We start from the raw sequence: 24,142 nt of genomic DNA on the forward strand, positions 1-24,142 counted from the left end.
ACTTGATCTGGTAAAAGACAGGCATCTCAGATTCAACTTTGCCACAAATAACCAGATGAGGACGGTAAATAAACCCATTGTTTTTTGCCCAGCTCACTTTCATAACTTGAGCCTCATGAGACACTTGCACTGCCTCAGAAATGTCAGAACCTCCTTTTACCATGTTTAAAGATACCATTTTCCCTGGTCCAATGTCCAATCGATTAAAAGTTGAAGAAGCTTGCCAAACATGTGCCATATAATTTTGATGTTTGATGTATAATTTTTTTAGCGAGTGTTTTGGAAATGTTTTTAAATGACTTTAACTGTTTCTTAAAAAAATTATGTTTACCTTCATAGCGCATGCACCAGCTATGAAGTACAGGGCCAATTTTCTGAATGCACCTAGGATAATGGATGAGAAAATGGTGCTTTGGTAAAAGTTTTTTCTGTGGATATAACTTTTTAAACAGTTTGTGATGATCCACAATCAAATGTTTTAAATATACACACAGACCTTGGGTTAACATTGGAGAAAGAACAATATTTACAATTTGTAGTAGTAAAAGGAGGAGGTGCCAGTGTGGATTGTCAGATGTTACAAGATCTCCAAACATGAGAGGAACATTCTTCAGCAAGCACCATGATTGGACTGCATTTAGTCCCAGATCATTCGATTCCCCACATAAATTGACAGCCACTGGCCTGTTGTTCCTCTCCATGAATCCATAGTCAAAAGTTTGTATTCTCAAATTCAGTTCTTCCAATGTAATATGTTCTTTAAAATACTCAAACAAAATTTTAAACTCGTACTGGCCAATACCTTCGAAAATGTCGTGCATCACATCAACTGAGAAGTTTTCAGCTCCAACTGAACACGTTGCCTTACATGGAATAGCATAGTTGTCAATCACAATGAAGAATGCATGAATACTGCTTTGGATGGAGCCATGGGCCAGGAGGTAGGGCTGGGTACGCTGGCTGATTTTGTCAAGATGCTGCTGCACACTGGTTCCAACCTACAATGAAACATAAATAAAAACATGACAAAAGTATTTAGAGAAAAATTTCTGAATGAAGATCAGACATAATCAAATTTTGAACTGTAAAAATGAAGAGACTGAATTATGCATTTTTATCTTAAAACTGTTTAGCAGTACCTTTAGAAATCTGATGAGGTGATCCACTGCTTGAGATGCAGACATCTTACCCGGCCTCTTTCGTCCTTGTGCAGATGGTGGTAGCAGATGCAGCAGAAGCAAAATATCAGACATATCACTATCCCAACCTGCAGAGCAAAAGCTTCAGGTTACCATCATCCCACTAACATATGAATTTGTCACAATTACGTAGAGGACCAACATACCATTCTCAGCTTCAGCAGCCAACTCTGCATTCCGCAATAAATCCACGAGCTCAGTGGTGGGTACCAGGCCATGGCTTTCCTTTATGACCTTGGATTTGAGACAGGTGGGCCACTTCTCAAAAAATTTGTTGGCAGTGCCTTCACCAAACAGGAGTCTGAAATCTTGTTCTATCTGAAATGCATAAGTAAAAGCGTTTCCCAAATGGCCTGTACTTGCATAGAGCTTTATGAAGTCCAGAGGACCCCAAAGTGATTTACACCACATTTAGTCATTCACATGCTGATGCTGGTGAGCTACAATGTAGCCACAGTTGCACAAGGGAAGACTGACATAAGCAATGCTGCCATGTGCCACCGGGTTTTCTGAACACCACCAGCAGGCAAGCCAGGTGAAGTGTCTTGCCCAAGGAGATAACAGTTTAGAAAGAGTTGTGGTTCAAACTGGTAATACACAGGTTACAGAACAAACTCCTATAACTGTTGCCACTGAATATTGTAGTAGTGTAAGAGATAAAGCTGTCTTACCAGTCCTGGTGTGTCCAGAAACCGTGGAAAGACAGAGAAGACATTCTCTGCTTTCTTTTCATCATTGACCATTGAATGACGGTAATGGAAGGTGGCCTTCATCTTCTCACGGACCGTTTCATCATCAGCAGTGTTTCAAAACAGCAATAGCTGCTTCCACTTCCACATCTGACAGCACTTTGTCAGCAGTGGAAACCCTGGAGTGAACATGGCCTGGTCCACCACCTTAAAAAGAAAACGGTTTCTAACTCAAGCCACAGATTTTACATTACTTTACATATACTCACTATTGAGAAAACTTACTTTTGGGAGATTTGCTACCTGAGGCACCCCGTTCCTCTGCAGTTTTTCTTTGAATGGTCTTTAAACGCCATGCAAGGTATCCTGAACCGCTCTCTGGATCATAGTAATGCTCCTATTTCAATAAATACAAGCAGACTTAACATTCCATAAACATCTTGGAAGGTAAATATATATGCTTAATGTTGCTAAGACCCTTTTACTTACATATCCATGTTTTGAAAGCGGGTCTTCCAGATAGGGAAATAGGGCAACGATCCCCTGAGCATACATCACTCTGACGCTTTTAGGAGGGGATGATCTGATATATGATCAAACAATGAGTCACTAAACTGACGTTTGTAAAAATAATGAAAAACAATTCAAAGCAAAATGATTCTTTATAGGCCAAGTTGCCCAAGTTGATTCTTACCCATGTGCTTCTGTCATTGCAGCTGTAAGGATGTTTATCATCTGTCTTCTGGTTGCATCTGTCAAGCTTTTAGTTCTTGCATACTCTTGCATGATACGCTCACCACCAGGCTTTGTTGTCAAGATTTTTTCAATCAACTTCAATTAAAAAAAAATAAATAAATTAAAACTCTTAAACCACTAAACCTAGAAAGAACATAAATAATGCTAAATTAAATGTAATAACTTACTGCTTGTGCCTCATAATTTATGTGACATGGCCTTTTAGGTTGACTTCCTTCAGCAGTGGCTTCTTCTTCTGATGGGTCACACGTTGTGAAATTCAGAATGATAGTGTCATCAGATGTCACTGAAGATGACGATGATGATAGAACAGCACCTGCAAAAAATAAAGCAACAGCCGGTTTAGGAGAACTCTAATGCTCCCAACCCAGCTTCTAAATTAAATATATATACATCAGTGAATTGTTGGTGATTACCAGGATCTTCTTTGTTGCTCAACATAACTCAAAAAGTTCCAGGTGACTGATGCACTATTTCTTCAAAAACATCTACATCAACTTCTGTATCAGACTGGTCATACACCTTCAGATCCTGCTGTCTGCCTTCTGGAATTTTAAATTTCAGGCACACTAAAGCAGAAAGAAATAGTAAAGAAGTGAAAATGAAAACATTTACTGCTGATAAAGGGTGAAATAAGTAGAGTAACCCAACTAATTTTAAAAAATGCCAGTGAGTTCAATCCAGTACTCTTTTTTTTTTTTTTACATGCAAGAAAAAAAGTAGTGAGATTATTTTACCAACATACTAACCTTCTCTCACGAATGCATCAAATGTTAGGTCAGAAAGTTTCACGTACTTCTGCTCCCCACCAAACAAAACACGTAGTAGCATGGTCTGTTTGAAAAGAAAGAATAACAAAAATAAACAACCATGACAAACACATTTTAATAGTTAATTTATGCGCTTTAAAGGTAATGCCAATTGAAAACTGAGTTCATATTCCTGATACACTCAAGGGCGTAGGAATATGTTTACTATTGGGGTTACACTGACGTTTCTCTTTTTAAAAAAGCTGAGTAAGTCCTACTGCTGTTTCAGCCTTTTAGTTGGTGGTGGCATTGTACTGAAATGAGATCTATAAAAAAAAAAAAAAAAAAAAATTTTGGCTAGCGTGGCAAACGTCTAGAGAAAGTTAGCAGTTAAATATTGGATGAGTGATCATCCCAAGACTACGGAAGAGGATTAGGGCCACTGAAAAAAAAAAAAAAAGTTAAGTGATTTTTACATTTCATTTCAGTTTAATACGGGAAAAAGGTCAGAATTCTGACTTTTTTTCTCAGGATTCTGACTTTTTTCTCAGAATTAAGACTATTTTTCTCAGAATTCTGACTTTAATCTCAGAATTTTGGATCTTAATGTAGAAGGGCACCATGAAGGAAGAGATGTGGAGCACTCAGCTTCACTGACAAAGAAGTGAGTTGTTTGAGGTGGCCGGTGACACATTGGTGGAAAATGACGGAATTAGGCAACATTTTACGTTCCCCAGGGGTCCCCTCATTAATGGAGGAGCAGAAGGTCATTAAAACAAGAGAGCTAGTCTCTAAAACAGACATGGCTATGGCTTGATGCTAACATGTTTGTTGTTAAACATACTTTTGTTATATTACATTTGTGTTGTGTTTTCCAAATAGTGTAGAAAATGAATGGTGGGTTTATAATGTTTACCTTTTATGAGCAGGGCAGTAAGCAGAGAAGTGTAGCATTACCTCCAACTAGTTAAACTCATAATTATGAAGTTATTCAACAAATTCCTCAAGTAAAAAAGTGCAACTTTTATTTTTTATTTATTTAATTATTTTTTTTACCAGATTTGTTGATTAATTTCAAAATTATGTATTCCTTCCAAATTTCCAAATCTGGAGAATTTTTTAAACCAATATCTACATTATTTAACATTTAGTTTATGTTTTAGCAGTACTTCCTGTTATATTTCTTTATACGTATATTTTACATTTTCTTGCACAGCAAGCTCAGCAGATTTGAAATTGTGTGCTTGTGTAAACACAAGTAGTCAATCTTTACTCTAAACATATATTCTGGTTAATTTTTAGTTAGATCTTCTTGTTTGTATATATCTGTATAGTACCCCCCCTCAAAAAAATAAAAACACTGTAAATTGATTAGAAATATTAATCATCTGTCAGATTTCTGAGAAAAAAGTCAGAATTCTGAGATTAAAGTCAGAATTCTGAGAAAAAAGTCAGAAGAAAAAAGTCAGAATTCTGAGATTAAAGTCAGAATTCTGAGAAAAGTCAGAATTCTGACTTTTCCCCCCATGTTAAACAAAAAAAAAATTAAAAAATCAGTTAACTTTTTTTTTTCCAGTGGCCCTAATCCTCTTCCGTACAAGACTAAGATAACTAAACCAAAAAGATTCAGTTTCTATATATGAAAGTGAACTGACAACAAGACGTTATAAATATGCAATATTCATAGCAGCATCCCGACAGACAATGTTTCTGACTTCTGTGTCGCCGTTTTTCTCCTTTCTGAGTGCTCAAACACGGAGCAGATTAGAGAGGGGAGGGGAGTACAGTGACCTAACGCTATGCTGCGCCTTCAAAATAAAAGCACGCTAGTTAAAAAAATGTCAAAATGCTAACCATGCTAACATGACGCAGTGGGTGCTACGACCCCGAAGTACCCACGGAACCTGGGGCTATGGCATAAGAAATTAATACTATTACAATTTATAACAGTTACGTATTCTTACCTTGACAGCCTTCAGAAAAAAAGTGAGCAAATATTTTGAGGTGGACAACTTGCCTAGCATAGGGCTATCCCTCGGCTCTCGCCCTAACAGAACTTTCTCCCGCTACCCTGAATGTGAACAACGGAATAAAACAGGAACAAAAATGAGGAGACATGGAGGGGTTTTAAGTAACTTACTTTTTCTGTAGCACAACTCCGTTCAGAATCCAAAATGGAAGTGGCCGTCTCACGAACTTCAGAAAACTGCTGCTTCGTCTTCTTTCTTCCTCCTCCTTCTCCTCTTCGCGGTTGCCAAAACTCTTTATTGGCGCGTTATTGACACTTGACAGAGTCAAAAGATTCACTGCGTGAATGTAGCATTTTACTCTGACTTTTAACTCCAACACCAGAGCCGATTTACACTCCATATAGTTATAAATACTCTATTTAGATTAAATTAAGTTTACACTGAAATATTAACACCACATTTTTTACTGTGTAGTTTTGACTTAAAAAAAAAAACATATCTTAATTATGAACCGATAATATACAAATAAAGCAAAAACTAAACACATAGCTGTTGTATACATTATCCGTGCTGCCCTGCAATAAACACTGAACAAAGAAATGCAAATATTAACTTAAAGGAATAGTACACCCAAAACATGATTAGCCTTCATTTTCTACTCACCCCCATGCTGAACAACACTCTGGAGTACTTTTTTGATATCTCCAGATGCATTTGAGATATCAAAAAAGTACTCCAGAGTGTTGTTCAGCATGGGGGTGAGTAGAAAATGAAGGCTTATCATGTTTTGGGTGTACTATTCCTTTAAGAGTTATGACTGAGATTTTTTGTTGGATAATTAAAAGGGCTGTGTAAGCAATAGCAGATTAGTGAAAAGTTTCTGACATATAAAAGAAAAACATTGTAAAAATATGTTAGTAGAAAAATTATGAACAATGATTTTAGGAATATTTTAGATAAACATGGCACAATTTAATCTTGTATACTTTGAGGGAAAAACACATGTTCTCTACATTTTTTTTGTTATTTAGACAATTTCAAAAGACATAAAAGAAACAATTTAGAAACTCTATGTGATATAGTGAGTTAAACAATTCATCTAAATTATTTTAATTTTACACGCTACATGTATGATGCTGCCCTGCGATGGACTGACGATCTGTCCAGGGTGTACTCCACTTCTCGCCCATTGACAGCTGGAGATAGGCATCAGCACCAGATAAGGGTGACGGAAAATGGATGGATGGATGTATTTATGATACAATAAATGTTTGGGTAGAAATAACTGAAAAAAAAAAAACACATTAGTCAGAACATATAAATGTTTAACTATGACACAGGTTTGCACTAGTAAAATTCCCTTGAAATATTTTACCAGAAATTATTATTGTAAAAGCATTTCTGAACCACCTGTAGAAGAAAGCATAAACCAAAGGATTTAACATAGAATTAGACCATCCAAGCCATTTAAATGCTTCAATCACCACAATTGGTATTGTGAGCCTGCCCATACTGTACAAACCCTGTGATACAAAGAAAGGAGTCCAACATATGAGGAAGACTCCCAGAACTATAGTCAGAGTTACGTTGGCTTTTTTCTCCATCTTACTGAGAGCTGCCTCAGATTTTAAAGTGTTTTGTATTCGCCTTGCCTGCCCCTTTGCTACTGTCAAAATTTTAAGATAGATTGTTAAAATGATAATTGCTGGAATGTAAAATGCAAAAATTGGTCCAGGGCTTGACTCTTTTGTTGCAACAAAAATCTCACAGTTGAGATTTTCTTCACCTTTTCCACGGACATTAATTGCTATAGCAAGCAAAGCTGAAAGAGTCCAACTCACTAGGATTATAGTCAGAGTAACACAACCATTCATTTTACTTTTGTATGTTAGAGGATGACACACAGCATAATATCTATCTATTGATATACAGCACAAGTTTAAAATGGATGATGCACATAGTAATATGTCAAAAAGATCTCGCATTTTACAGAGTAAATAACCTGAATACCAGCATGAGCTCATAGACAATATTGCACTGAAAGGTAAAACTAAAGCTCCAACAAGCAGGTCAGTCACAGCCAGAGAGAGGATGAGGAAGTTTGTTGGAGTGTGCAGCTGTTTGAAGTAAATGACAGAGATGATTACAAGAAGATTCCCACATATTATCAGAAGTGACAAAGAAACAACCACTACATCTAGTACATAAGACGTCACAGTTTGTCCATGCAGCTGTGCCGATTCATTGCAGAGATGATGGTCTTTAACCATGTCATCAATTCTGTTGAAAATAAAAAAAATAAAAAATAAAATTGCAACAAATATACCTGTATTTTTTTTTAGATTTGTTTCGTTGAAAAAGATTTTAGATTTTGTTGTTTAACTTAAGCTTGAAAAACAGAGTGTTGTGAATCTTTACTCTGTCCTGATGGAGCAGCACATTTACATTGATATTTATTATTGCAGCAACATGTGATCATTGGCGCAACTGTTAGTGTCTTTGTATCTAAGGTGAGATGTTCCCTGGTGTCACACACCAATTTACTTTTCTGTGCTAATCTTATTGTACCTTTTTTCTTTGTTTCTCATTTCTTTATTTTTGTTTCTCAATATTTGCCAGAAAGAGAAATATAAAAAGAAATATTAATGTTTTAATTACCATTTTAGGATCCCTAAAGAAGTGAACTCCAATAAAAACATTGCTTGAAAAAAGATTTTCTTAAAAATAAGCTATGAAAGCATCACATATTTTTATCTAATAAAATATAGCATTTAAAAACTAAATGTTCATTTATTGGTTTCCTTTTTGCAGTTGATACATATTAGTTTGTTGATGTTTCAACTTACTCTTAAACTGTAAATATAGGAGAATCATCTGTTCTGACTGACATTTCTGTCAACAGGATGGTGCTGGTTCCTCGTCTTCCCCTGGTGTCATGTACAGTATTTATCCGGTTTTATTTCAATAACGAGGAGACGGGTAGTATGGTGGTTGCGGTCCGCTTTACTGAATAGAACTGGCAGGATACAGGAAAAACAATCCCCTACGTAACACGGGGGTACGGTGGCCGCCGAGGCACAAACATAGCAACAGTGAAACCCGATTTAATATCTAACATTTCCTCCCCCCATATTCAGTAAGACTAACCCCCGAATAAGATAACGTACCCCAACAGGGGGTATAACCTAACTTCAAAATGTCCAATCCACAAGAAAAAAAAGGATATGAAAGTCCATCAACTACAAGTTCAGGCGGTCAGGAGGCCGTCGCTTCCGCGTGGGATACCGGTGAGGATGGTGGGTCACCGGAGACGACGGTTGCGCTGAATCCGTTGTCAATGGGGGCTGGGGAACCTGGTCTGTGACATTGTCCTCTTGAAGTGTGGTTCACAGGGTCAGGAGGCCGTCGCTTCCGCGTGGGATACCGGTGAGGATGGTGGGTCACCGGAGACGACGGTTGCGCTGAATCCGTTGTCAATGGGGGCTGGGGAACCTGGTCTGTGACATTGTCCTCTTGAAGTGTGGTTGACAGGGTGTCCGGGGCGGCCTGGTCCTCCACCGCGTCTGCCCGGTCGGAGATATCTTGCGGGGGGGAACCCATTGGTTCCGGGGCAGGGCCCTTGCTGGCCAGCAGTTGGTCCGTATGACGACGCCACACTAAGTCATCGTTGGTGCGTACTTGGTATGACAGTGGCCCGGTAATGGCCACTACCTTCGCTGGCACCCACCTGGGACCCCTTAGGTAGTTGCGAGCTAGGACCGGGTCACCAATGTGAAAAGACCGTGGTGTGCCTGCCCTACGTTGGCTCTGCTCTTGCTGACTGCTCAGGACAGTTTGGCTCCTTGACTGCGGCGGTATGCAATCCAATTGGGTGCGCAGTGCTCTTTTCAGGAGGAGTTCAGCGGGCGACGCCTTAGTGGTGCTGTGTGGCGTGTTTCGGTACGTCAGCAGGAAACTGTACAGTCGCTGATGAAGGGAACCTTGGAACACTGAAGCCTTTAGACTGTGCTTCAAGGTTTGTACGAATCTCTCCGCCAGTCCATTGGTGGACGGATGGTAGGGTGCTGACTTAATGTGTTGAATTCCATTCATCTTGAGGAAGGCCTCCATCTCTTCAGCGACAAATTGGGGTCCGTTGTCGCTCACCAGCTGTTCTGGTATTCTATACCGGCTGAACATTTCCTCCAGACGCTCAATGGTTTTCCTGGTGGTTGTAGATTCCCATGATGGGCACGCCTGGCCATTTGCTGTGAGCGTCCACCACCACCAACAACATTCTGTCTTCGAATGGTCCCGCAAAGTCAATGTGTATACGCTGCCACGGCTCCGCGGGCCATTCCCATGGATGGACTGCTGCTGGTTTAGGTGCGTTTCGCACAGTCTGGCAGGTAGTGCAGCGGCCTGCAAAGTCCTCAATGTGCTGGTCTAGCCCCGGCCACCAGAAATAGCTGCGGGCCAGCTCCTTCATGCGCACTATGCCACAGTGCCCGACGTGGAGTTGTTTCAGCATTGGGCCCTGCAGAGAAGGGGGTATGATGACCCTTCTGCCCCACAGCAAACACCCCAACTGTGCAGAAAGCTCTTGTTGCCTGACCAAATATGGTTTGTTGTCAGGCGTGCTTGGGATTCTCCTGTCTTTTATGATGGCATCCATTACAGCTGATAACACCGGATCGTTTCGGGTGGCACGTCGCACCTGTTTAGCAGTGACAGGGGTGTCGCTCACGTGCTGGAAGTAGAAGATGTCGCTTGGTTGGGTCATTGGCTTTGCTACGCGGAGCGGTAAGTGGGAGAGGCCATCCGCATTACCATGTAATTCGGATCGGCGGTACTTAATGTCGTAATCATGGCCTGAGAGCAGCAGGGCCCATCTCTGCATTCTGCTTGCGGCCAATGGTGGAATGCCCGCGTGTGGCCCCAGCAGGGCTGTCAGTGGTTTGTGGTCAGTTAGAAGCGTAAATCTCCTTCCAAAAAGGTACTGGTGGAATTTCCTTATTCCAAACACGATGCTCAGGGCCTCCCGCTTGATCTGTGCATAGTTACATTCAGCCTTATTAAGGGTCTTTGAGGCGAAAGCGATGGGTTTATCCGTGCCATCCGGCATGATGTGTGAGACCACCGCGCCAACTCCATAGGAGGATGCGTCGCAGGCCAACTGAAGTGGCAGTGCTGGGTTGAAATGTGTAAGCACCTCTGAGTTCAGCAGGGCTTTCTTCGAGCTGGTGAAAGCTATCTGGCAAGCCTCTGACCACTCCTATTTCTTTCCGTGCCTCAGTAGCTCGTGGAGGGGCTTAAATAAGGTGGAGAGATTGGGAATGAACCCACCATAGTAGTTCAGGAGCCCCAGGTATGAGCGTAACTGGTTGACGTTTTGTGGTGCTGGGGCTTCCAAAATGGCTTTGGTCTTGGAGGGGGCCTCGTGTAGACCTTTATCATCGATCACGTGACCTAGGTACTCAATGGAGGACTGAAAAAACTCAAATTTCTCCTTGCGGACTTTCAGTCCGTGTTCCCTCAGCCTCTGTAGTGTCATGTCCAGGTTGTGGAGGTGGTCGGCGTTGTCCCTCCCCGTTATGAGGATATCGTCCAAGTAACACTGCACCCCTGGGAGGCCCACCAGAATCTGATCCATGGCCTTTTGGAAGAGTGCAGGGGCCGATGTTATGCCAAAAGACAAACGGCGGTACCGAAAAAGGCCCTTGTGTGTGCTGACTGTCAGTAACTCTTTGGACTCAGGGTCCACCGGCATCTGTAGGTAGGCCTGGTTCAAGTCAATTTTACTGAACTGTTTGCCATTCGCTAGACCTGCAAACAGGTCCTCAATTAGGGGCAGCGGATAGTGTTCATTTTGCAAGGCTGGGTTAACAGTCACTTTGAAATCGCCGCAAATTCGTAGACTTCCGTTTTTCTTAAGGACGGGCACAATTGGGGTAGCCCAGTCACTGACAAGCACAGGTTCGAGCACCCCACTATTCATCAGATTGTCCAGCTCTTTTTCTACTTTCGGACGCAGTGCATATGGGACCGGCCTTGCCTTGATGAATCTGGGGATGCTGCCTGGTTTTAGGGTTAACTTTGCAGTGATACTTTTCATGTGTCCTAATCCCTCAGTGAAAAGTTCGCTGTGTTTCTTTAAGACAGCTTCTAGGGCGGTCTCACCTTGACTAAGCATGCGGACAGTAGGCCAGTCAATCTGCACCTTATCCATCCACGAGCGGCCTAGCAGGGACGGGTAGTCGCCACAAACAACGTATAGGGGCAGCTTTACGCGTTGTCCATTTAACTCCACCTTAACATTGACCAGGCCCTTGACAGCCACTGCCTCCCCTGTGTAGGTCTTCAGCACCACCCGTGCTTGTTGGATTGGTAAGTGGTGTAAGTGTTCTTTGTACACCGTCTCTGAAACTAGCGACACTGCTGCCCCGGTGTCAATTTCCATCCGTACTGGTTTACCTTCCAACATTGGTGTTGTCCAGTAGCTGTCAGACCCTCCAGCTAGCGACAGAATGTGGAGGGGCACCTCCTCATCATCTGTAGATTCGCTGGTGTCACTTTCCTTTTTCATCACATGCACCGTTTTTTTATGTGTAGCGGCTCTCCTGCGTTTGTCTGTGCTTCTGTACGTTGAACTAGTCCCTTTTTTCTTACTGCGACAAGCCTTTTCAATGTGACCTTTTTTTCCACAGGCATGGCAGTCTAGTTCCTTACACCAGCACTCTGCTGCCATGTGCCCTGTTTGGCCGCAGCCCTTGTTGGCGGGCTGTCCTCTGCACATTTGTGTTATTTTTATGAATGTTGACTATGAATATTATCATATAAACCAAGGTGTTGGAACCCTGAAAAGAGTTAAAGTAGGACTTCAAACACAATTCTATACCAGCAATTGAAAGATACAGTAACACTTTATATTAAGGTCCTTGCAATACATAATATGGACTAGAAAAGTTACTACAAAAGTATTAAAGCTGTAAAGGAAAGTTAAAATTCTGTCTTACAGGAAATGATAGCCAATAGAGGAGAATTGGCTCCAACCTTTTTAACCTCCTAAAAATAAAGCTGGTACTTTTGAAACCAACGGTAAAACCAAAATGAAGGGTGCAGCTGTCAGTGTGCCTAAATTACAGTACTATTTTATTTTCATGTAGAACAAAAACCCTAAGTAACAATGATTCCAAAATGTCAGTTGGACAGACTAAGGAACGCTGGGAGAGATAGGGGTCTCCACCTGTCCTGTAAAAAATAAATAAAAAAATGTCCTTTATGTGGCAGGTAAATATTGTGTCCCCAATTGAACCAATAAAGGACACAATTTTTCCTTAATTTTACAAATGCCCATAATATCTATGTCACACACATAAATGGAATATCTTCTAGAAATTATGAAAATAAAAAGCATGAAATGTTAAAGGCAGGAAAAATTGTCATTGTGGGACAATGCAACTAAAGAGTACCTGCCAGATACCTCTCTGTATTATAAGATGGTGTTATACTTTATATTGAAGCTGAGAAACCAATCTTTGTAGAGAGAAAAAAAATTATTTTACCTATTAAACTATTTTTTTTTCTCTCTAAAGAATAATAATGATGATATTTAGGTTCGGAGGTAACTTTAATTCAATTTGAATCAGTTTATTTTTGTAGCACCAATTCACAGCACGTCATCACAAGGGAATTTGCAGAATTTTTTCCAACAAGACAAGTCAGCTAAAACATGTTTACTTTTATAATTAAATCATAAATGCAGACATTACTCTGGACAATTAGGCACAAAAATTCAATAAATATGCCTCCAGCTCAGCTCAGGATATCTGCTGAGAGAGGGATGCACAGAAACAGCACACTAACACAAGCTTATTTCTTCCCTGTTATGACAGTTCTAGGCGAAGTTGGAGCAAAAGAATGTTCTGTTTACAGTTCTAATTAATGACTTGTGAAAATAGCTTCATAAACAAACACATTACTTTACAAGTCATGTCATTGAACATTGTTATGCTGCATTCTTTATCAGACAGAACAAGAGGGCAGCAGTCAAGACAGTCTATTCTTTATAACTCTTTTACTATTAACATTTTAAGAAAACTATATGAAAACACATTATTTGTATTTGGTTAAAGTACTCTGTTTTACTCTGTAAGTACATGAACTATTTGGATAGAAAGGTAGAAAGGAATTCTGCAGGGTCTTAAAAAGTCTTAATTCTTAAAAAAAAAACTATAAAAAGACTTAAATTCACAAAATTGTTGCGTTAATTTCTTAAATTCTTCTAAAAAATAGAAGTAGTGCTGCTGTTGTCATGGTTAATTGCAAACGCTTATTACCAGAAGGCAGCAGTTCTATGCTTGGATTAAATCTATTCCTAATAGTAACTTTAAAGCCAACTGCTACCTGTACTAATGAAGTAAAACACACAAAGCCTTTTCTAAAACCTTGCATTTACTGTTAATTAGTACTTTGCTGTCTTTGGGTAAGAACCTTTATCAGAAGAGAAGTTTTGCTGGATTCTCTAACCTCTACACCACATGTACAGCACAAATGAGACTTGCTCCAAATGATGTGTCCACCTAGGATGTCTCATGCAGTTATTTAAGAGTAGAAATAAAGCTTCATACTTTAGCTAGCTTTATTGGTAGAGAAATTATCTGTAGAGACTGTGGTAGAATACATATTCAAGAAGTGAGAAACTGAGTATAACTTTATTTCACAATTAGAAAATGATGTCATCAGATAAAAATGTCAGGTTATATGCAAAATATTAAAGTCTCAACTGAAACTTAATAAAAAAAAATGTACTCCAAAATAACAAACTCAAGTAGATGAAAAACTTTCACAAATCAATTTTTTTTTTCAAAATCACATGTATGAAATTGATCCTTACATTAGGTAATGTATGTTTGTTAGAACAGTGCTTCATTCTGTCTGTGAGAATATCCTTTATGACATATATTTACATAACCTCAAAATGGCTGCGCAGACTCAGTAAATAGGAAATAAGATTGAAATAACCAGGCTTGTGTATAATCAAAAACTCTCACTTAGGCAAAAAGTCTTAAAAAGTCTTACATTTGAGTTCACATGAATCTAGATTGATCATACTAGTAATTAGAACTGATTAACACTTATTCACATCACAGCTTTGTACTGGAAAAATCCGCTTGAAATATTTTACCAGATATAATCATTTCAAAAGCATGTCTAAACCAACTGTAGAAGAAAGCATAAACCAGGGGATTTAACATAGAATTGGACCATCCAAGCCATTTGAATGCTTCAATAGCCACAACTGGTATTGTGAATATTCCCATGCTGTATAAACCCAGTGACAAAAAGAAAGGAGTCCAACATATGAGGAAGACTCCCAGCACTATAGCCAGAGTTATGTTGGCTTTTTTCTCCATCTTACTGAAAGCAGCTTCACAATTTACAGAGTTCCTGATGCTCCTTGCTTGCCTCTTTGCAACCATCATAATCTTAAAATATATTGTTAAAATTATAATTGCAGGAATGTAAAATTCAAAAATCGTTTCAAGACTAAATCCCTTTGTGGGTGTAAATAAATCACACCTCTGGCCTAGATTTTGTGGTGTTATCCCCCGTACTATAATGCTAATAGCAAGCAGAGCAGAAAGAGTCCAGCTCACCAAGATCATAATCAAAGTAGCACGAACATTCATCTTACTTGTATATGTTAAAGGATGGCATACTGCATAATACCTGTCTATAGATATACAGCACAAGTTTAAAATGGATGATACACATAGCAATATATCCAACAAACCTCGAGTTTTACAAAGTAAATAACTAGAATATCGACATGAAGTCATAGACAGTATTGTGCTGAAAGGCAAAACTAAAGCTCCAACAAGCAGGTCAGTCACAGCCAGAGAGAGGATGAGGTAGTTTGTTGGAGTGTGCAGCTGTTTGAAGTAAATGACAGAGATGATTACAAGAAGATTCCCACATATTATCAGAAGTGACAAAATAACTGCAAAGATATTTAGTGCATAAGAGGTCACAGTTTGCTCAGGTAGTTCTGTTGATTTATTACAGAGTGACTCGTCTTGAGCCATATTTTCAGTCCCGTAGAGAAAAAAAGTAAATTTATAAAACAGTATAAAGAAAAAACAAATTAGCTTGCTGCTATATAGTTTTACTAAAAGAAATTTAAGAGCTCTGTCTTTCTCCCTCAAAACTTAGTATACGTGTAGAGAGCTGTCCTTTTCTCAATGACTGAACAACATACACTATATTGCCAAAAGTATTTGCTCACCCATCCAAATTATTGGAATCAGGTGTTCCAATCACTTCCATGGCCACAGGTGTATAAATTCAAGCACCTAGGCATGCAGACTGTTTTTACAAACATTTGTGAAAGAATGGGTCGCTCTCAGGAGCTCAGTGAATTCCAGCGTGGAACTGTGATAGGATGCCACCTGTGCAACAAATCCAGTCGTGAAATTTCCTCGCTCCTAAATATTCCACAGTCAACTGTCAGCTGTATTATAAGAAAATGGAAGTGTTTGGGAACGACAGCAACTCAGCCACGAAGAGGTAGGCCACGTAAACTGACGGAGCGGGGTCAGCGGATGCTGACGCGCATAGTGCGAAGAGGTCGCCAACTTTCTGCAGAGTCAATCACTACAGACCTCCAAACTTCATGTGGCCTTCAGATTAGCTCAAGAACAGTGCGCAGAGAGCTTCATGGAATGGGTTTCCATGGTCGAGCAGCTGCATCCAAGCCATACATCACCAAGTGCAATGCAAAGCGTCGGATGCGGTGGTGTAAAGCACGCCGCCACTGGACTCTAGAGCAGTGGAGACGCGTTCTCTGGAGTGACGAATCGCGCTTCTCCATCTGGCAATCTGATGGACGGGTCTGGGTTTGGCGGTTGCCAGGAGAACGGTACTTGTCTGACTGCATTGTGCCAAGTGTAAAGTTTGGTGGAGGGGGGATTATGGTGTGGGGTTGTTTTTCAGGAGCTGGGCTTGGCCCCTTAGTTCCAGTGAAAGGAACTCTGAATGCTTCAGCATACCAAGACATTTTGGACAATTCCATGCTCCCAACTTTGTGGGAACAGTTTGGAGCTGGCCCCTTCCTCTTCCAACATGACTGTGCACCAGTGCACAAAGCAAGGTCCATAAAGACATGGATGACAGAGTCTGGTGTGGATGAACTTGACTGGCCTGCACAGAGTCCTGACCTCAACCCGATAGAACACCTTTGGGATGAATTAGAGCGGAGACTGAGAGCCAGGCCTTCTCCTCCAACATCAGTGTGCGACCTCACAAATGCGCTTCTGGAAGAATGGTCAAAAATTCCCATAAACACACTCCTAAACCTTGTGGACAGCCTTCCCAGAAGAGTTGAAGCTGTTCTAGCTGCAAAGGGTGGACCGACGTCATATTGAACCCTATGGATTAGGAACGGGATGTCACTTAAGCTCATATGTGAGTCAAGGCAGGTGAGCAAATACTTTTGGCAATATAGTGTACTTCTGTTATCATTCTATGTAATATGCTGGTTGGCCTTATGTACCTGTTAGTGGGTGTGGCTGGGAGTTTTTCTTCTTTTTTTTTTAAACCAAGACAGGCAGTAGAGAAGGCCCTAATCATGCATTGCAGATAGATTTCATAGAATGGATAAAGTGTACATAAATTGACTGAGATTCAAAATAAAGAGGTGAGATAGAATCAGTAAATGAGAACCTAAGCATGACCTCAGCTACCAAGTCCATACTTTTCTTAAGATTAACTTTAATGTACAAACTTTATCTATTATACTGAGGTATTCATACCTTTCTTCCCTTCACAGGAAATACAGATGTCCAAATTGACAGTAATAAACATATGCTTTTTACTTGAGATGCACAATTAGATAAAAGAGCAAAAAAAGAGTATAAAGCTGGCAACACACAGATCAGAAGAGTACCAAATTACAGGCATCCGTTTCACGTAGCAGGCTTACTGAAAACTTAAAAGTTTCTAAACCTGAAATCAGGGAAACTTAGTTTTCCGTTTCCCACAGGGAATTTACTCAACCTCTATTTCAATCCCCAGAGCTAACATGCTAAGAACGTTTTATTTCCTGAATCCCTCAGGATATTTCTGTCATAGTTTTGTCCATAAATAAAAAAAAAATCATTTACTAGGTCCTTAGACACACTGTTTTTTTTTTTTAAACAAACATTGCAAGTACAACTGAAGAGGATCTTATTAAAGAATCTACATCTCTGTTGACGCGATATGAGATTTATTTGTTTTTGGTTTGATCAATATGAGCCAAATTCAGATCATTTTATTTTTATTTATTTATTTTAACAGTAGCATGAAGAACTGCTGAAATTACTTTCAGATTACGCGTAAATAGAGCAATTAATTGCTGGGGGGGGAAAGGAATTACTTTAGGGTTAGGATTCATTCAGTGATAACCTACTGAGCCTAGTGGCACAAACTGAAGCCATTCTATGGGATTGATAACCGCTAACAACTACCATTTGTTGGAATGATAACATCGGAAGCAACTGCAAACAGCCATTTAGTATTTACTGTGTATCAGGGAAGAATCAAACTGAGGAGGAACCCATGAGATGATGCACAGGTTCTATCCATCATAATGTTTTAAGACTTCATCCTTACCAGCTGCCAGATGATTTCACCTAAATGGAATACATTGATCTACTGCCACTCAAGAAATGAACCTGTAATGTTATCGTGGTCACAACAGGGTATGGAAAGCTATTTGGTTATGTATTCATTTTACTGAATATGTCATGATGGGTTTCTGGATGCTAGCCCATTTGCAGAACACAATTCAGAGACAGGGAAAAAGTTCAAAGGTTTAATTAAAGAAGAGACGCACAAACAGGTCGGGGGGGGGGGGTAATCAGGTCCAGGGCTGGTCACGGCTGGGTTACTGTCCTGGAGTTTGAGCAGAGCAGCAGAGGAGGAGAGAACCAGGAGGGTTCAGAGGCTGTCGGCAGGCTGAGGGCTTGGTGGAGGCTTAGCTTGGCTTGAGCTTGTAGATCTCCAGGTTAGAGTTTCCCTTCCAGATTCTTCTGGGAGCAGGCTAGCAGATCTTTGGCACGTTTGGTTCTCCAGGGTTCTTCTCAGATCAGACAGACAGATTTCCAACAGAGAAACTCTTCAGGGGGATTTCTGGTTTCAGACAGGTTCAACCTGGGAAGCAGAGAAGATAAGATGGATCAGGTTCAGGTTTCGTAGTCAGGAGACTAGACAGACAGGTTGGCTCAGGGTTTGCTGTACCGTAACTGACTAACACTCTGGCCCTGGAGCAGTGTTGGGCACGTTACTTTGAAAAAGTAATTAGTTATAGTTACTAGTTATTTCTCCCAAAAAGTAACTGAGTTACTAACTGAGTTACTCCACAATAAAAGTAACTAGTTACTAGTAAAAGTAACTATTGCGTTACTTTTGCGTTTCTCGCCCCCGTAACCCTCACCACCCAGCCCCCACCTTATCGCCGTGTGTTTCAAAAGCCAGTTGAATAGAGCGGACGACAAAGACAAGAACCTGCAGAGAGTTTTGCATTTATTGCAACTAAACGTAAATGACATCAGGGGGGAACGCCATGTGAAGTTTTTTAACAGGGCATTCAGATCTGGTGAAATTAATAACTGGGGATGTCTAATACTGAAATCCTGTGTGTTTGGGTTGTTATAGATACTGCAACATCTATCTATCCATCTATCTAGATGTATACTCTGTGTGTGACATAAAATATGGATCTCCATCCCTGCCACAAAGGCCATCAAATAATGTTTAAAATAAAAAATACAGTAGGTTGAGAAGGCAGAGTATCCATCCATCCATCCATCCATCCATCCATCCATCCATCCATCCATCCATCCATCCATCCATCCATCCATCCATCCATCCATCCATCCAGATTTCTCCCTTTCTCCATATAGGCTATCATTTCTGGCTGTTGTCAGGTTAATGATTTGATCGTTCCCGCTCTCCATAGTTCTCCTGTGGCGCGAGCACAGGGCGACTGTTGCGCGCCTTTAGCGAGCATGCGCGTTTCCTGTCGCTTGCGCGGTGACTCGTGCCGCCTGCGCTGTGCGGAGATGCAGAGGAAACCGTATCTGATGAGGACGCAGCTCGACGTAACACCGGTATTTCCATCAGGAAAACACTGTTTTGCTGCTGGAGTCATCCTCACTCTCCATCTCTCTGTGTGTGCTGTACGTTAACACCCACCAGCAGAAACACCCACCTACCCAACTGACAGACGGAATCTCACTATTCATCAGCCATTTTCATCCTCCCCTCTCTCATGACAAGGCGCGCACCTCTGGATGACCTAAAAAATTATCTTTAATATCTCTTAAACAAAAGTAGCACAAACAATATTTTTTTCTGCACAAATCTGCACTAACGTTGCACTAACCATTCAGTCTATTTGCAGAGTTTGACGTGGGTGGGGTGTCAGCTTCACGCAGCTGCGCACGAGTCCTATCATGAAAAAAGGTTAATTGTGCGACCTGAGTAACGCGCAGTAACGGGGTGTCTGCAATGGTAACTGCGTTATAGTTACAGTCAAAGTAATTAGTTAGATTACTCGTTACTAAAACAAGGTAACGGCGTTAGTACCGCCGTTACTTTCAACGCCGTTAGTCCCATCACTGCCCTGGAGTGAGGATCTCTGCCCGCTTAAGTATTGGTCTCCTGATGAGCAGATGAGGAACAGCTGGTGACGTCAGCTCCAGCTTCAGGAGATCCAATACGCCCTCTCGTGGAGAAAGGTAGACAGAACCCCAGATCCCAACAGTAACACAAAACCCCTAGGAAGGGATCCTCGGCGCCCTCTGGTGGGCAAGCGTCAGGATCCCAACAGAATATGTATTTCTGCTACCTGAGAAAACATTTTTACCTTGTCAAAATGACCATTTTTGAAATGTTTTTCTCCCTGTTTACATTTGATCACTGCTGCACTTTAAGAAAAGGAAATGTCATGAAAACTGTACAAAAAGAAATTTCATTTTGTACACACTGTACTCAAAAATGACAATAATCGTTGTCTACGTGTAAGTCTAATACTATTGGGGATTTTCTAATGCTGCTAATGCTGGATTTTCTTTTTTTAATTCCTTTTAATTTAACCCAGTATGTCAGCACCATTTTAATTCTTCTTAACACTAATGGAGTCTCACCCTTCAAGTTTAACAACGAATTTATGGGAGTTGTCTTAACTGCTCCTTAAACCAACATTAAGTACGTTTTCAAACTTCATTAAATATTATGACCCTTTAGCATGGATCCTGAAGAATTTGGGATGTGATCAAATTAGCTTCTTACCAATTTAGAGCAATGGGAATGTTTACAAAGAATTCCGAATGCAAATCCTCAAACACTATGGTGATTAAGCAAATCATTTAATAAAAAATTATGTGGCCAAATAAAGTTGTATTAGATTATTTACCTAAACAGGAACCATAACATTTAGTTAAATGATTATTTACCTTCTTGAGTGAGCTATATATTAGCAGACATGAGGCTTCCTATTAAATGACATTCGGTCATAATTTTGGTAATGAAAATGTAATGAGCATATGAGAAAACACATAGAAGTTACCATAATATTAGAAATGAAATAAAATGTAATTCCATAGAATTAAGAGACATTCCATAGAATTAAATAATGAAAGGCACTGAGAACAGCACGTGCCAACTTAAACCATGCCATCAGATCAGCAAAGCAGAACCACAGCCAGAAAATCCAGGATCTTTTCCACAACGACAGCACACATGTGGAAAGGCTTTTGGATGATAATGGACTACAACACACACTCCCCCCGGTAGATGCAGCAAACACTGACTTCCTAAATGAACTGAACAACATCTTTGGAAGGTTTTATGCACTAAACAGCACTCCAGCAGTGAAAGTCCTTCCACACCAGGGGGAGGAGGCACTAAAATTGGACGTAGCTAAAGTGAGGAAAACTCTAAGGAGAGTCGATCCAAGGAAGGCCACAGGGCCTGATAACATACCAGGGCGGGTCTATAAGTAGTGTACAGATCAGCTGGTTGGAAACCTCACAGACATCTTTAACACCTCGCTGGACCAATCCATAGTGCCAGCATGCTTTAACTCTGCCACCATTACTCCGGTCCCAAAGAAGCCTCAGGTCACCTTGCTAAATGATTATCTGCCCGTCGCACTGACTCCAATCATGATGAAGTGCTTCGAAAGGCTGGTTAAAGAACACATCGTCTCCAGTCTGCCGCCAACATTTGACCCGTTCCAGTTCGCCTACCGACGGAACTGCTCCACTGAGGTTTCCATCTTTGCTGCTCTCCACTTGAGCCTGGCACGCCTGGAGGAGAAGAACACCCATGTGTGGATGCTGTTCTTGGACTTCAGTTCAGCTTTCAACACCATCATCCCACAGCATCTGATGGGCAAATTGGAAAAGCTGGGCTTCAATACAACTCTTCGAAATTGGCTACTAAACTTCCTCACCAACAGACCTTAGTCAGTCAGGGTCGGACTGAACACCTTTGATGTCATCAGTCTAAGTACAGGCTCCCCTCAGGGCTGCGTCCTGAGCCCCCTGCTGTTCACCCTGATGACACATGACTGCATCCCCAGGTTCACCACCAGTCACATCATAAAGTTTGCAGAGGACACCAAGGTGGTAGGCCTGATCAGTGATGCCAACGACCAGAAAAAAATAACAAAAAATAACTACCTGATCCTGAAAGTGGAAAAGACGAAGGAGATCATCTTGGACTTCAGGAAGAACCGGCCTAACCACGCTTCACTGGTCATCAACAGCTCAGCTGTAGAGGTGGTAAATAGCACCAAATTCCTGAGAGTGCACATCAAAGATACGTTCATCTGGAAGGTAAACACCACCTCACTGATCAAAAGGGCACAAAAGCACATGTACTTCTTGGGGATGATGAGGAGAAACCACCTGCCCCCACCCATCCTCGCCACGTTCTACAGAAGCACCATAGAGAGCGTTCTGACCAGCTGTCTCACTGTGTGGTGTGGAGGCTGCAGCGCCTCAGGCTGGAAGGCGAGAAGAGTAGTAAGAACAGCAGAGAAGATCATCGGGGCTCCTCTTCCCTCCATTAAAGAAATTTCATCCCAGCGCTGCGTGTCCCGAGCCCATAACATCATAAATAACCCCTCACATCCCAACCATGGACTGTTCTCCTGCTGCCCTCTGGGGAGAGGCTTCAAAGCATCTGATGCAGGTCCAGTAGATTCCATAACACTGTCTTCCCCACTGCAATTAGATACTGGGTTATTTTATTTATAGAAAAAATTTAATAAAATAAATTTATGTTAGAACTGTAAATATACATTCATATGTTAATATTACTATATATAAATATATATATTACTGTTTTCAAGCCTGCACTTTAAAAAATGAAAGTCTAGAGCTGTTTTAAGCAAAATTTATTTTTCTATACACTTATGTATACAAAATAAATCTAATCTAAATCTAAATCTGTCAGCTTTATTAGCTTTATAAAACACCAGCTCAGACATATCAGCATAGCGTACCATGCAATCCACCTTGTGATCTTTGTCTTTACTCAACTGTAAACCCTTGAAATGATCCAGAATCATCAAAGGAACAAATTATTTAGCTAAAAACTCTCCCAAACTTGTGCCAGCCCTGTTTTGGAAAGCTTGATTTTCTCCAGCCTTTACCAGCTTAGCATGGCAGGCTCACAAAAGGGGAGTTCATTCCCCCAGCCAAAAAATCCTCTGTGGTGTGGTGTTTTCTGTCCTCAAACAGCGTGGGGCGTAAATGCCTGTTTCTGGCATTGGGTGGGGATCTGGGAAATTGAAGAGTCTGGCCCCATCCTTGCGGGGGACCCGGCTGGCTGGCGTGGCTATTCGGCAGGGGGGATACACTGCATGAAAAGTGAGATTTTCGTCCCCGTAAACCCCCGTAAAATCTCGCAGATCTGCCTGATTTTCGTCAGTTTCCGACAATTTGCAACCCGTGCTTGTCCGCGTTTGTCGTGCCACAAATTGTCGGAAACGTACCGTGACGTATGTGGAGAGCGATCAGCTGTACTAATGGCCCTAATTAGCATATGAATGCAGCAAACCCGCGCGGCTGGCCAGGTCTGGCTTGAATAACCTACTCAGTATTGGCTGAAACCACTATTCTCAAACAAGTAAAATCGCTCGTGATTGGCAGCAAAACCATACGTGGCCACGCCAGGCTTTAATTTTCTTACTGAGTATTGGACGGAACCACTTCTTTTTAAACAAGTAAAGTCGCTCGTGATTGGTTGGCATATATATATATTTACATATATATATTTATTCATATATATATATATATATATATATATTTATTTATTCATTCATATATTTATTCATTCATATATTTATTCATTCATATGGTGTGTATTTATGTTATCCTACACTACTACACAATTATTATGCTACCATCAAGGACATGAATGAATTTATACAGGAAATGAACATTTGCCAGGAAGCTGTTTATGCAAAGAAAGAGCTTTATTAAAACACACACAACTATATACAACGCGTATCCAAACACATGCATTTCTAAAAATTAAAAGTCCGTGAACGGTCCGTTTGCTTCCTCGGGGTTGGAGGTAACGGGCAGCATTCCCTCCGAGGCAGGTCCAATGTGCAGACGCCTACTGTGCGTGGCTCTGTACTTCGGCATCGCTTCTAACCGGGACTGCAGCTTAACACAGAGTTCAGAGGGATCCGGCCTACGAAATGGCGGCGACCGTACAATCCATCCAGAGACACCGCT

The 24,142-nt window shown here is 40.9% G+C and overlaps 2 protein-coding genes and 1 long non-coding RNA gene across 3 annotated transcripts; all 3 read right to left on the reverse strand.

Annotated features, from left to right (window-relative positions):
- Window positions 1–848: 848 nt before the first annotated feature.
- On the reverse strand, window positions 849–5,832 carry LOC119774789. The gene is made up of 11 exons (XR_005279582.1): window positions 5,534–5,832; window positions 3,394–3,478; window positions 3,061–3,213; window positions 2,812–2,960; window positions 2,583–2,719; window positions 2,378–2,471; window positions 2,174–2,285; window positions 1,871–2,095; window positions 1,346–1,517; window positions 1,140–1,267; window positions 849–998 (listed from the first exon to the last, which is right to left on the reverse strand). It is a non-coding gene; the product is annotated as an uncharacterized LOC119774789 (long non-coding RNA).
- An 856-nt stretch (window positions 5,833–6,688) lies between these two features.
- LOC119774797 (trace amine-associated receptor 1-like) lies at window positions 6,689–7,686 on the reverse strand. The gene has a single exon (XM_038272476.1). It carries the CDS (start codon window positions 7,631–7,633, stop codon window positions 6,689–6,691), a length of 945 nt encoding a protein of 314 aa, XP_038128404.1. The 5' UTR covers window positions 7,634–7,686.
- Window positions 7,687–14,352: 6,666 nt separating this feature from the next.
- Window positions 14,353–15,589, reverse strand: LOC119774812 (trace amine-associated receptor 1-like). The gene has a single exon (XM_038272491.1). The coding sequence runs from the start codon at window positions 15,428–15,430 to the stop codon at window positions 14,489–14,491; it is 942 nt and encodes a 313-aa protein (XP_038128419.1). The 5' UTR covers window positions 15,431–15,589; the 3' UTR covers window positions 14,353–14,488.
- Between the last annotated feature and the right edge of the window lie 8,553 nt (window positions 15,590–24,142).

The sequence above is a fragment of the Cyprinodon tularosa genome, unplaced genomic scaffold (genome assembly GCF_016077235.1).
Source record: "Cyprinodon tularosa strain WSP-4 unplaced genomic scaffold, ASM1607723v1 ctg831, whole genome shotgun sequence".
Classification (NCBI taxonomy): Eukaryota; Metazoa; Chordata; class Actinopteri; order Cyprinodontiformes; family Cyprinodontidae; genus Cyprinodon; species Cyprinodon tularosa.

What these genes read in the sequence shown, in the direction of transcription:
- LOC119774797 (XM_038272476.1), bottom strand. Translation starts at nt 7,633, where the DNA reads ATGGTTAAAGACCATCATCTCTGCAATGAATCGGCACAGCTGCATGGA.
- LOC119774812 (XM_038272491.1), bottom strand. Translation starts at nt 15,430, where the DNA reads ATGGCTCAAGACGAGTCACTCTGTAATAAATCAACAGAACTACCTGAG.